The sequence below is a fragment of the Larimichthys crocea genome, chromosome III (assembly GCF_000972845.2).
Source record: "Larimichthys crocea isolate SSNF chromosome III, L_crocea_2.0, whole genome shotgun sequence".
Classification (NCBI taxonomy): domain Eukaryota; kingdom Metazoa; phylum Chordata; class Actinopteri; family Sciaenidae; genus Larimichthys; species Larimichthys crocea.
The window spans coordinates 18,008,278-18,020,855 of record NC_040013.1 but is presented as its reverse complement, the minus strand read 5'-3'; the positions used below and the strand labels follow the sequence as shown (position 1 = coordinate 18,020,855).

The 12,578-nt window shown below is 39.4% G+C and overlaps 1 protein-coding gene across 5 annotated transcripts in view; it reads right to left on the bottom strand.

The window, feature by feature from the left end:
* Positions 1 to 12,578, bottom strand: part of pcdh15a (protocadherin-related 15a) — a 201,065-nt gene that overhangs the window by 83,330 nt on the left and 105,157 nt on the right. For 4 of the 5 annotated variants that reach the window (XM_027278161.1, XM_027278165.1, XM_027278162.1 and 1 more), the window contains 6 exons: positions 12,134 to 12,242; positions 11,867 to 11,979; positions 8,383 to 8,589; positions 8,158 to 8,178; positions 6,203 to 6,337; positions 1,510 to 1,659 (listed from right to left, as the gene is read on the bottom strand). In XM_027278161.1, coding sequence (XP_027133962.1) covers positions 1,510 to 1,659; positions 6,203 to 6,337; positions 8,158 to 8,178; positions 8,383 to 8,589; positions 11,867 to 11,979; positions 12,134 to 12,242 — 735 coding nt within the window. The remainder of the gene's footprint in view (positions 1 to 1,509; positions 1,660 to 6,202; positions 6,338 to 8,157; positions 8,179 to 8,382; positions 8,590 to 11,866; positions 11,980 to 12,133; positions 12,243 to 12,578) is intronic. The other variant, XM_027278164.1, reaches the window with a different exon arrangement.

The window sequence follows — 12,578 nt, the reverse complement described above, 5'->3', positions numbered from 1 at the left end:
AAAAAAGTATTTTAAGACATGATTTTATATGTTTTGATTAATCACATGCATCGATTATTGGTTAATTATTGACTTTAAAGGTTATGATTTTTTTCTTTCTTTTCATACACATGCAGTACATATGCACACGCTAGTACTGTACTAGCATCAATGCATATATATGCACACGCAGTCATCATAATGTAAATCAATAAAACCATTCGGCTACATCTATTAATGTGGGGAGTTCCATCATTTCATTGTCTCTTATTTGGTAGTCGGAGCATGATCTTTTTGTCGTTCAGTTGATCTGTCCTCTCAGCACAGCCACTCCAAAAAAAATGTCAGACGCTGAAAAGGTCAAGTTTAATCTGTTTTAAAAACCCGCTGTTTCGCCATCCTAGAAATGAGGCCAAGGGTCACAGAGTGTCTGGTACGACCGCTTAACTGACTTATAAGCCGTTTATAAGAGCCGCAGGCCGCGAAGGATGCTGGCTTATTTGATGCTACAGCTTTTGCTACTTACATCAGGAGCATGAAAAAGGAGGTCTGGGCAGCCTGGATCGGCTGTGAGATGGGCACGTTGTTCTCAACACAGGTTTAACAACACACATAGGGCGCACTGCACTATAGGGCGCGCTGCACATTTTGAAAAAAAAATAAGACGTTTATATGCGCCTTATGGTCGTGAAAATACGGTAGTAAAAGCTGTAGCATCAAATAAGCAGCAGCATCCTTAGCGGGCCTGCGGCTCTTATAAACGGCTTATAAAAGTCAGTTAAGCGGTCGTACCAGACACTCTGTGACCCTTGGCCTCATTTCTAGGATGGCGAAACAGCGGGTTTTTAAAACAGATTAAACTTGACCTTTTCAGCGTCTGACATTTTTTTTGGAGTGGCTGTGCTGAGAGGACAGATCAACTGAACGACAAAAAGATCATGCTCCGACTACCAAATAAGAGACAATGAAATGATGGAACTCCCCACATTAATAGATGTAGCCGAATGGTTTTATTGATTTACATTATGATGACTGCGTGTGCATATATATGCATTGATGCTAGTACAGTACTAGCGTGTGCATATGTACTGCATGTGTATGAAAAGAAAGAAAAAAATCATAACCTTTAAAGTCAATAATTAACCAATAATCGATGCATGTGATTAATCAAAACATATAAAATCATGTCTTAAAATACTTTTTTTATGAAGGAGGAAGATTGATAAATAGTCATCACTGATGTGTACCACAATTAATTGAATTAAGTCATGAGAGCAGCTGATCTTTTGAGTACGGAGAGAGAATCGTTGTCTGTCTGTCATGACTGCAGCTGAGATAAAGGGAACTGTTCCAGGGTTTTGCCTGTCAACACAATGCACTGGATTGTTGCGGTTATTTGCTTTGAGCATGAAAGAACACGTGAGAGAGCGATTCCGTGTGATGGGGACAAAGACAGAGGCGGTAGAAGAGAGCAGAAAGAGAGCTAAAAGAGAGGGAGAAAGGCAAGTGGATGATTGTTGGATTGATTACCTGTAGTACTGTCTCCCCAGGCAGCATGTTTGTGAAGACTTCAACGGTGTATGAGACCTCTGCAAATGTGGGCGTATTGTCATTGGCGTCAATGACCACGATGTTGACAGTTACTGGGCTACTATGCTGAACGCCATCTGATGCCATCATCTGTAAACACATGAAAGAGCAATAAGTATTGTAGCTTTAGAAACTCAAGACCCGGAAAGATTTGTTGAAATAAATCACAGACAATTGTATTTTTTTATTCAAGCTTCTGCTTTCAGGATAGTTTTGCTTTGATAAGGCAATGTGTCAAACCTCAACATGTTTCTACCACCAGAATGAAGCCACTCATAACTTTGCCTTTGTATGTATGCTCATTTTTCATTCCCTTAACGTAAGAAAAGCCTTTGCAGAGATGAGAGGAGAGAGCTTGTATCAAGCTTGCTTAAAGGGCAGTTTGCAAACTGAGCAAACGGCATGTTTATTTGTCCCTGGCAGCTCTGATCTCCAGTACTTGGCAAGGGAGAAAGAAAATGGACTGAGAAGAACAACAAATGAAGTGTAGGAAAGAAGAGATTTGAACAACAACTGTGGCAGCAAGAAATACATGTTTCCCCCAAAATTTGCACTCAGTGCTGAAATGGAAATGGCACATCTTGCTGTTTTTTTTCCTGTACACCGTACATCAGGAGGGTTCCTTTAGTAGCAGCTAAACATTCGTAGCAAAGGTGTTGTACAGAAACATATGATAACATATACGACAGCAGCTATTTTCTCTCCTATCAAACAGGGTTTTTGTTCTCCAGCCCGCCCAGGAGAGAGATGCCAGGAGCCAAGGGGGAAAGCAGATTGTGTATGTATAGGCACTGTATACTTATACAAATGTGCAAGTCCTGACACTTCTCTGCACAAACACACATCCAAACAAAACAGATGTAAACAATGTAATGCTGCCTTCTCTCCCTCTCTCTCTGAAAATGAAACAAAACACATTCATAACAATCTTTAAAGGCTGGTATTTATCTAAATTGGATCTGTATGGTCTCTCTCCTTCGAGGCTGGGATACACAGTGTAATTATAAAAATTGATTTAATGCTAGCATTTACAGGAAGACAAGATTTCTTTCACTAACAATCTCTAAAATGGCATCATCTTCAGAGAAGCAGACAGAACTTTCAAAACCTCTATGTGTTATCTAGTAACATACTGTTAACAAGCTTTTAGCAAGACCTTAGAAAACATAGCATGCACTTGTATTGTCTGATAATAGAGTCAATTAAGATTGTTTATCAAAGATGCCATTTCCAGTCTTGCAAATCAGCTTGACCTGTTTCAACTTCGGAGAAAAACATCCAGCTCACCAATTGAACTCACTGCACTGACTCGTGCTGATGTGGTGAATTAGTTAGTGCAAGTTTTTGACCTAATGGCAGACTGTGAGATGTCATTTTTATTAAATGTTTCTCAGGCTGCGTCGACACAGGTTGCATGGTCAAAGCAGGATGTCAGCGCCAGCTTCACAGCATTAAGGCATAGTACTGAAAAGTAAGCACTACACAATCACAGTGTGTGTGTGGAAATATATATATATATTTTCCACACAGTAAAGTGTGAATGAAAAACAAGCCATTACTATAAAATGAAGGTATATACGTTCCACCTTAGTTAAATTAAATGCACGACTCTAACTACTTTAATAAGGACTGGAGTCTAATGTGAGCTGTACTAGGTATGTATCACATTTTCATACTATGATTATTGCGGCCAAGGACATTGCTCTCATCAACCATTTCTGAAATATAACTATTAGTGCTAAAATATAGAAACATCACTTCACACCATGACTGCCTTGTGTGGTGTTCACTGCATGCATTTTGCTTTGCAAAAGAACAAATCACTTAAAACACATTAAATAGCCACCCGGTTGGTTGTTACAAGTTTAGGACACTGGAGTAAATTACTTTAAATTCAGCACAACATCTGTGACTCTGAGATTCTACACACCCTTGTTTTCAAAATTCATGAATTTCTAATGAAATTCAGTTTATGGTCTGGTACACCTGTCTAGAAGACTTTCTGGAGTGTAAGGACTTTGCAGTGGCATCAGCTGGATGTTAGCAGTTAAAATCATTTTAAAAAGACAACCAAGTGTTTATTAGTAATAGACTGCAACACATTTATATTGTGCTCTTATAAAAAGGCACAAGTACAGACTGCTCCTCTGCACATCATCCACAGTAACTAGTGCCTGGTTCACTGTTCCTGCTGAGGTCACTCAATCAATCCAACAATCATCCACTTGCCTTTCTCCCTCTCTTTTAGCTCTCTTTCTCTTTCTCTTCACTCTCTCACTCCTACCGCCTCCATCTTTGTCCCCATCACACAGAATCGTTCCCTTGTGGCTAAACAGAATCAAACCACTAATAAAGTCAGGAAGACACCGTGAGTGCCGTTAGAACTATCAGCATTTTTCATTGAGGTAAATGATAAAACCAGCGTAGTGGCACATCCCTGGTCGAGACTGATTTATCATTTTTGAAATGATCTATATACCTACCAGCAAAGGTGTGATACTTTACTAAAGTGGAGGTTTTGCACAACAGTGAATGCCAAAGGGTTAGGCCATTACAAATACATCTACCTCAGAAGCTATCTAGAATTTAATGTACAGCAGGTTTCTGGGAAACATCAACAATAACCACTAAAATATTCACCAGACAATAAAAATCATATTTTATTCTGGCTGGAGAGAGTGATATGGAGGATGTTTCAGAGAGATAGAGACGACAGTGCTACTGATGATCCTGGAAGTGATTTTCTCCTTTGGATCTGATATTGAATGTGGAAATCATTCTAAAGAGCTGAGGGGGGGACATGGAAATCTAAAAATGCACTATATTGAACTGCCACTGTAATGTGAAGAATAGATACTGAGCTTAAAAGCGTATTCATGAAATAAAACCAGCATTTGAGATCGTCATATCCCAAAACCACAAACTATACTGGACACGTAAGTAGATAAACAAACCCATACAGCCATAGCACAACAAGGGATCAACTCTCTACATGGAGACCCACAATAAACATATCATGCCTTCATAAATTGCTGATTCTGGTGTCCAAAGCAACCCAACTAAAGCTAGCATTACACCTCAGAATCCATAGTGAACCAAATCATCCCTGTTCAGAAACTCCTGCACTCTCCAGGGAACTTTTCCCACAGAACTCAGTTTTGGATTGCTGATGCCCTCTAATCCAGAAGAATCCCCCTGGATGTAAGGAGCTACTGTATTTTCCAAAATGCACAGAAAGCAGTTACTTTGGTAAAGCAAGCTAATGATGGAGTAAAACAGACACACCACACAGGAGGAAGATTAATAAAACACCATGAACATTACGAGTAACCTGTGGAGTTCAGTGAGCCTGAACCATCTTATATGTTAAGATATTAGAGTTCTCACAGAATATTCCTATTATTATGTGCTCTTTGTACTTCTCTTTAAGGGAGTTTTGCAGTTTTGGGAAACGTTTCTTTGCTTTTTTTTTTTTTTAAAGAGTTACACAACAAGATCGATACCACTCTAATGGCTGTTTTTGTACATATTTATCAAACAAGATATGGCCCACTCATTAATGAGTTTTTTTGATGTGCCACATTGACAAATATGGTATCCATCTGTCATATAAATGTCAACCTTTTTCTTAAATACTGAAACAAACATAAAATACACAGTAGGTTATTTTTTTGTAATGTCAATTTCTAAAGCAGAGCAATACAATCACAATGACAGTTTAGCATTTATTGTCCATTATTAGTATTATTATTGTGAATGTTGGTATGAGTGTGTTAAGGACTTGTGACAGTGAAAGTTTTATTTTACTATAGATTGTATATAATGTATATTTAAAGTCTACAGTGGCTAAGAGAGCTCAAGGTTCTGCAATTTGACCAAAAACAAAAGGATAAAACACAAGCAAATTAAGAAGCACATCCATCAGCATGGCAATACACAAAGAACACAAAGAAACGTGCTGCAAATACAGGAACTCCATATAACCCACTATACACTAAAAGCTGGTGAGCACTAGTCATTAGAAACACACTTACACTATGCACTACATAGTCACAATCTCAGTCATAGCAGTCAGAATCTTTACACTAAAATGAATGTAGTTAGCTCATTTTCAAAAATCATTGACAATTTGTGAAAAGTATTCATTATTTTTTAATGTTGTCCAAAAATCACAGTTTTCTGTACATGCAGTGTTAACCTTTGTGTGTTGTATCTAGTGTTTCTTTATGCTGTACTGTCAAACTGGTGAATGTATATCTTAAGCGATGTTTTTTTATTATTTTTATTTCTGCCTTTATGTTAAACTGAAGATGTGTTCTTCATTTGCCCCGCTTTGTCTATAGTGTTACATTTTTTTACTTTTTTTTTTCACCCCAACAGAGCACACACAAAACTATTGAGGTCGAATGTGTCTTTTTTGTAAATTCAAGTGAACAGCCTGTTTTACCTCACTGCTATCTGACCACTGATAAAGGTCATATTGCTCTCAAAGTGTCAGGTCAGCTTTGTATCTGCAAGTGCCGCTTGGTATATAGCTAACCTGTGACTTCTATTAATATACACAGAATAGGAGATGTAGGTCACAGGATTTTTAAGTGCTGTTTTACAGAGAGCTACACCGTCCGAGGCCTACCGTGAAACTATAGAACTGCTGCTTCTCCCGATCCACAGGTTTGAGAAGCCTCAAGTAGCGGATTAGCCCAGCTGTGGTCAGGTCGAAGATCGTGGTGTGGTCGTCCAGGGTAATCGTCACCATGGGGTCTTTTGTCTTCCAACAGAAAGATATACAAAAAAAAAAACATGTTACTATGGCAACATGAGTGTTTCATCAGTTTTTCCAAGGCCGCAGCTGTGGAGCTGAGAAAACCTATCAAACAGTACATTTTGATCTGCCAAAGAGTTGCAAAAGTAATCGGGTGGCAGGTCGCTCATCTTTCTTCGGAAAACAGTAGAGAAGGAGCTAAGGATGGAAACAGAAACCAATGTCTTTTTGACATGATTGTATCAGTAAAGAAAGGAAATGACTTCTGATAAAACAACGTTAATCCATTATTGCTCCTGTTCCATTTAAGGGAAAAAATATGGACCACATTAAGCAGCTGTTAAAAAATATGGATTCACAGCTTTTGTTTGTCCAAATGCTAAAAAAACAAATTGAAAACATGTCTTAAAAAATCGCCATTTCCCAAAGATGTGTGGCTGCTGTGGTTAGACTTTGTTAACAAATAAACCTTGAGTCCATTCTGGATCATTGCTGTGAGTCTGCTTCGATTCACGTCCGTCAATGAGTCTCTTAAGAGAGTTTGGTAAACATTAGGACTGGGTGGCTTATTGATTTTGTTATCTCTGTTTCCACTTTGCTTTGATTTGTTAATCTTCTCCAAGGACTGAGTAAAGGGATATTTTAAAAGATGAGCTAAAGGTAAGTAGTCACTTAATTTAGCTGTGTGTGTGTGTGTGTGTGTGTGTGTGTGCGCGACAGTGTGTTTTATAAATAGAAATATCTCAGTGTAGTTAGGGTATGGAAAGAGTTCACCACACACAGACATGCACCCACACAATCACACGGCTTGTTAATTAATCAGCAAAGCCACCCCAGAAACCACAGCAAAAACATCCATCTGTATATAAAGAAATAGAACATAGCACAGCAAAACACTTCCATTACATTATACAAAAGTCAGGGCACACCGCTCATTGCCAGAGATATTGAATTCACCATTTGTGAAATTTGGAGATAACAGAAAACATAATTTCTGCTGTTGCTCTCTCTCAATTTTATTAGATTTTTCTCCAAATTAGAGTACAATAATTGCATGTTGAGGATGTCTCCAGCAGTGATGAGTGCTCTTACTTTATATTGACTTCCCACACTGTGATTCATCAGGTTCAGTAGGGATGTCCCGAGTTAATTTTGCAAAGCAGGGGTCAAGCTGATCCTTTAAATGGGTCTGTGTTTAGATACATAGCCTATCCAATTCTAACCCTTTGTTTAATGCAACATATTGTGCTCCAGGTATGGTGACTGTAATGTACAAAAACACTGGAATCACCTTCTACTGCATAGCAGGTAAATAAATATCTGTTTCAGTGAATGATATCTGCACTGACATTGTGCCACAGTGAGCAAACACAGTTCTTTTCAGTTACATTAAACAAACAAAACAAGACAAAAACAAATGTGTTTGACCTTCAGCATTTTGTTCAAAGTGGAGATGAAGAGAAATTGTCTAAACCCTGTCCAACTTTCCTGCATTAACCTCTCCCACCCTGACGCTTCGCCTTCCTAAGACAGAAGTGGGTTTAATGCAGAGCTGTTAAGCAGTCAAATCCCTAAACTGAACTGGTGTTACTGATAATAAAATATGCCGACTTTAAGTTATTAAGCGTCTTCAGTCCAGCTGCATTATGCAGGAAAACATTAATATTAGATTAATCTTGTTATCAGTAGACACTCAATATTAAAATAACTCACACAGGCAATTAGGACTAAAAAAATCTTAATCGGGACATCCCTATATTACACTCTATGTGTGTTTGTGTGTGTGTGTGTGTGTCACTGCATCTCAAAGCAGCACCTTTACCTACAGGCGTATCACCAGGAGCCAGCTACAAGAGGGAAAAAAATACAGCAGGAGAATGACTCAGGAATGTGTTACTTTCTGTGATTACACAACACAAACACATGAATGAATGTGGATCTTTAATCAATATTTACTCAATGCACTACAAGCACTTTGTGTTTATATGCACACATGCATGGGTGGACATGGCAGCAGTGAGTGTAGGCTGATAAAGGCGCTTTCTTTCTACCTCCTCAATGTCATTATCCAGTGCGATGATTCCCAGGGGGGCTGTGAGGTTGGAGCTGGCTGAGATAGTCGTACCCACTGGGGCGGACTCGCTCACATAGCCCTGATAGGTGGCAAACTGGAAATATGGTGCCTGGTTGTTCTCATCCAGGATCTCAATAATAAGGTCAGCGTAGGCTGGGAGGGGATGACCGTTGTCTTGTTCAGCCTTCAAAAGAAGGAAATAAAGGAAGAAGAACAAGAGAGAGAGTCACACTCAGTGTGTCAAATATTAATACGTCTTGAATAAATCTGAAAACCACTGTACTGGAAACAAAGAAAAAAAAATAAAGAAGTACTAATAATGAATTAGATGATGAGAGTAAGACACACAAGAGTTATGCTGTCCCAAGTCTTATGCAGGCACAGGGACAGAAAGGAGTCATTTCTCAGGGTGTCATTTCAATTACAAAAAGCTACGTTGGCTAAATTTAATCAGGGGTCCACTTAGGATTAGGCCATAGTAATTACCAGGGCACTTAATGCAAATACCATCATTTGTACAGGAGCGACAGTAATTAGTGGCTCGTGGTACTCTGTCAAATGAGCGACCAATGCTAGAAGGAGCCTCAATGGAAATATTACTTGATAAGTCAGTGCGAAAATGGAACCAATTAACTAGTAAACAAGTTTTTAAGCACTTGTTTACAGTTTGGTGTAAAGGCGTTTCTGTTCCCGCTTTCTGTTTTTGCATAAAGCTCAATTGAACCGCAGAACAGCCTGATATAATAAAATTCCTTCCGCTCTTCCGCGATATCTTTCTGCAAAAACCAGACACGGAGCAGACACAGAACATGACTCATTCGAATATCACGATGCACGTCTATAAAATATTATAAAGTGGGATAAATAGTAAGTAATAAGCTAAAACTCATGAATACGGCACAGTTAGTTTTTTGAGAAAATCAGATAAATTATCCAGAAAAACCCAAATCAACAGACGTGCTTGATGTATGGAATCTAGAAAAAGCTGAAACATGCACCGTAACTGTTGTTACGACACCGTTTACACATGCAGCGGAACATCAGAGTGAAATGCTGTCTCAAAATTTGTATTTGTGTCACATACAGTGGAGAAAACTCTTGTCCCCACAATGTGAATATTCCCTCGTTCATTTTCCACTGGGTGACATGACAGCTTCTGTGACATACATTACCACAAATCAAAATTGCGTTTCCTCAGACTCTACAAGAACCTAAAGAAGCTTTACTTTCTACCCAAGCTGCATCTAACACCAGCTCAGTGAGACTGAACCAAATGAATGTGGTCCAGTCGGGCTGTCACTGCAATCTTTCCCCCTACTAAGCACATATGTCACTCTTGGCTCCCACACTGGGATGCTTCAGAAACATTAAGGCTTTGAAAATACAGATGGAGAGGGGGAGTGGGACGACATCAGTTTAAGCCATGACCGTGAACTAATTTTGCACATTAGCTTGATTTCACTGAGTTTGTGTTGCAGAGTGCCGATTGTAACAGAAGAATATTCTGCTAGAGTCCAGGGGCTACAAAACTCTGTCATTACTGCCTGTTTTGTTGTCCTGTGTGTATATCCTATGATTACCAACCAATGCTACTCGTAGTCCAGCAGTTTTTGTTCATCCAGCTGAGCTTCACTTCAGCTGAGTTTCACACTTGTTTTTATTGCCATTGCAATTGCCAGAATATCTTTCTTGAAAATTGTCTACCTGTTTCCCCCCCATCTGAGTAATAATAAAGAACACCCACAATGCACTGACCCAAAGATCCAATCTACTCACACAAACACCTGAGGGATAAGTGCTGTCAATGACAGGCAAAGCGAGCATGCCTGGATCTCTTTTTCTCAACATTCGCACACAAAGAGAGAGAAAAGACGGGGTGTAGGATTACAGTGTTCCCTGGCGATTTAGCTCTTTAGCGCTGTCCCTATTTCTGGGAGGCAGTGTTAAATGACCTGTGCTCCACTGCTACAGTACATGAGCCTGCTGGAGATTGACTGCTACTAAAAGTCACTGTTTATCACTCAGTCTTCATTCTCCCATCCTGACTCCATCATCCTTAAAGCATCATACTGCATCTCTTTCCTTTCTTTTGTCCATTTAACTACTGTAGATGTTTCCTCTCCTTATCCATCAGCCTTTGTCACTTGTCTTCATTTCATCCTAGTCATCTTGGCGGATACAGCTCCATCAGTGTCAATCATGACTTTAGAAGAACAACAGATGTGTTTTTTTTCTTCTAAAATATGCTTGAGATCCTCCTGCAGCTCATTTCAACATCAGCTTTTTATCTCTTAAAGTGTTAGCCATGTACAGCACATGCTGTGCTGGATCAGAGCACTCTCAAGATACCAAAGTCTAATTCTCACTTTCCTGCCCCTCTGAGTCCTTGAGCAATGGTTCCTCCCCCCTCTCTATGACTCGGCTAGATAAGGCTCCTTCCATCCTCCACACACACATATCTTTATCTATGTTGGTCTTTTCCTCCTCTCCTTTGAGCTGCCTCTCTTCCTCTAGGTACATACAATCCTCCTGGAGACATGTAAAATGCCTCTAAAATGATCAATCGTCCTCCGTTTCCTTACTCTTTTAGAAATAGTATAGTAATATAGCTTTTCCTTTCATCTCTTTGCTCCCCAGCTATCCTAGTAAACAGCAGGTCACGCAGCACTCAGAGGTGTCCAGAGGTTAGTGATGGGTGGATGGAAAGTTCATCTGCACTGCTGCTCTGCACCTACAGCGCAAAGGCAATCCCTGACTCTAAATTAGGATTCATGAGAGTGCAGCAACCTATCCTCGTACTAAGTCCATAAATCATAACATCTTTTTCACCACCATCTCCACAGCAGCTAAAGATAAGGTTAATGGCCTTCAGGACCGAGGTTATCTAGGCAGCGCAGGTAGGGATGCATGCTTAAGTTCTAGAGTTACTACACAAGTTAGACTTGATATGTACAGAATTGAGATATTCAACTAAAATAATAAAATGTGTATCAGTATTTTACTGTGAGCTGAACCCTAATAAAAATAACCATCATATATTATAGTGTATACTCGTATATATGGAATTAGTGATAATATAATATTATTTTATCAACTACTGGTTTGGATTGTTATTATTTGATTATATCACAACAACTGAAACGACGAAACCACTGCTGGAAAACCTTGTAAAGTATCATCTGCTGTTAGTGCTTAGTTTTGGAGCATTCTAAATTGAACTTGAGTGCTGTGTGGAGTGGTAGCTGTTTTGCAAACAGAAGCAGCGGTAAACTACTACAGCTCACAGCAGCTGGTCAACTGTAATGTCAAAATCCGCTGGACACGTGAGCAGAGCGATGCGGTACTTTTGCTGAACTAATCCGGCTCACATTGTGCGGATCTATTCATAGGCAGTGTTGTGTAACCTTTAATAAAGCACTGATTCTGCTAATGCAGTAATTAACTTGGATGTTATTGTTTACCTTGATGATGAGCGTGAACCTCTGATACAAGTCCCTGCTGATAGGCTGCAGAACACGCAGCTCTGCGGTGGTTCTGTTCAGGGAGAAATATTCTCGATATGTGACTGGATGACCTACAATAAAGAATAAGATTCAGAGATTTGGATTCAGTGCACTTTACAATCAAGAACACCAAAAAATGAACATTCAGAAGTCTAGTCAGAGCATATGATCGAACCAAAGGACATAAAATGTGTAAAAATCAATGAACATACGTGATGAACCTACCAACCAGGATGTAGTAAAGAATTCCAGGTCTGTCTGACGGTGGCTGTATGTTTCTGTCCATGTCCACAGCCCGGATTGGAGGGGTCACATTCAATGGATTCAGTTTGCTCTGCAAAAAAGGTGAGACAGTCAGTCAACAACATCGCAAAACAATCAGATGCAAATCCATTTATTTTCTGTTGACTGTGTAGTTCTAGCCTACAGTTGCACAGATATCGCCCCCCAAAAAATGAAAAAATAAAATAAAAATCAGATATCTTCTGCCTTGGAAACACATTGTGTGTGCTATATATTCATATTTTTGCTGCTGTATAATCTCATGCCATGTGTTGTATATATCATGCAACTCCAACAGATAAAAAACAGCATTGCCTATAGAGAAGCTGCCCTGAACTCTCTTCCTGGCCTCAATCTCCTCAGGCCTCGAACATTGCATTTGCTCCTC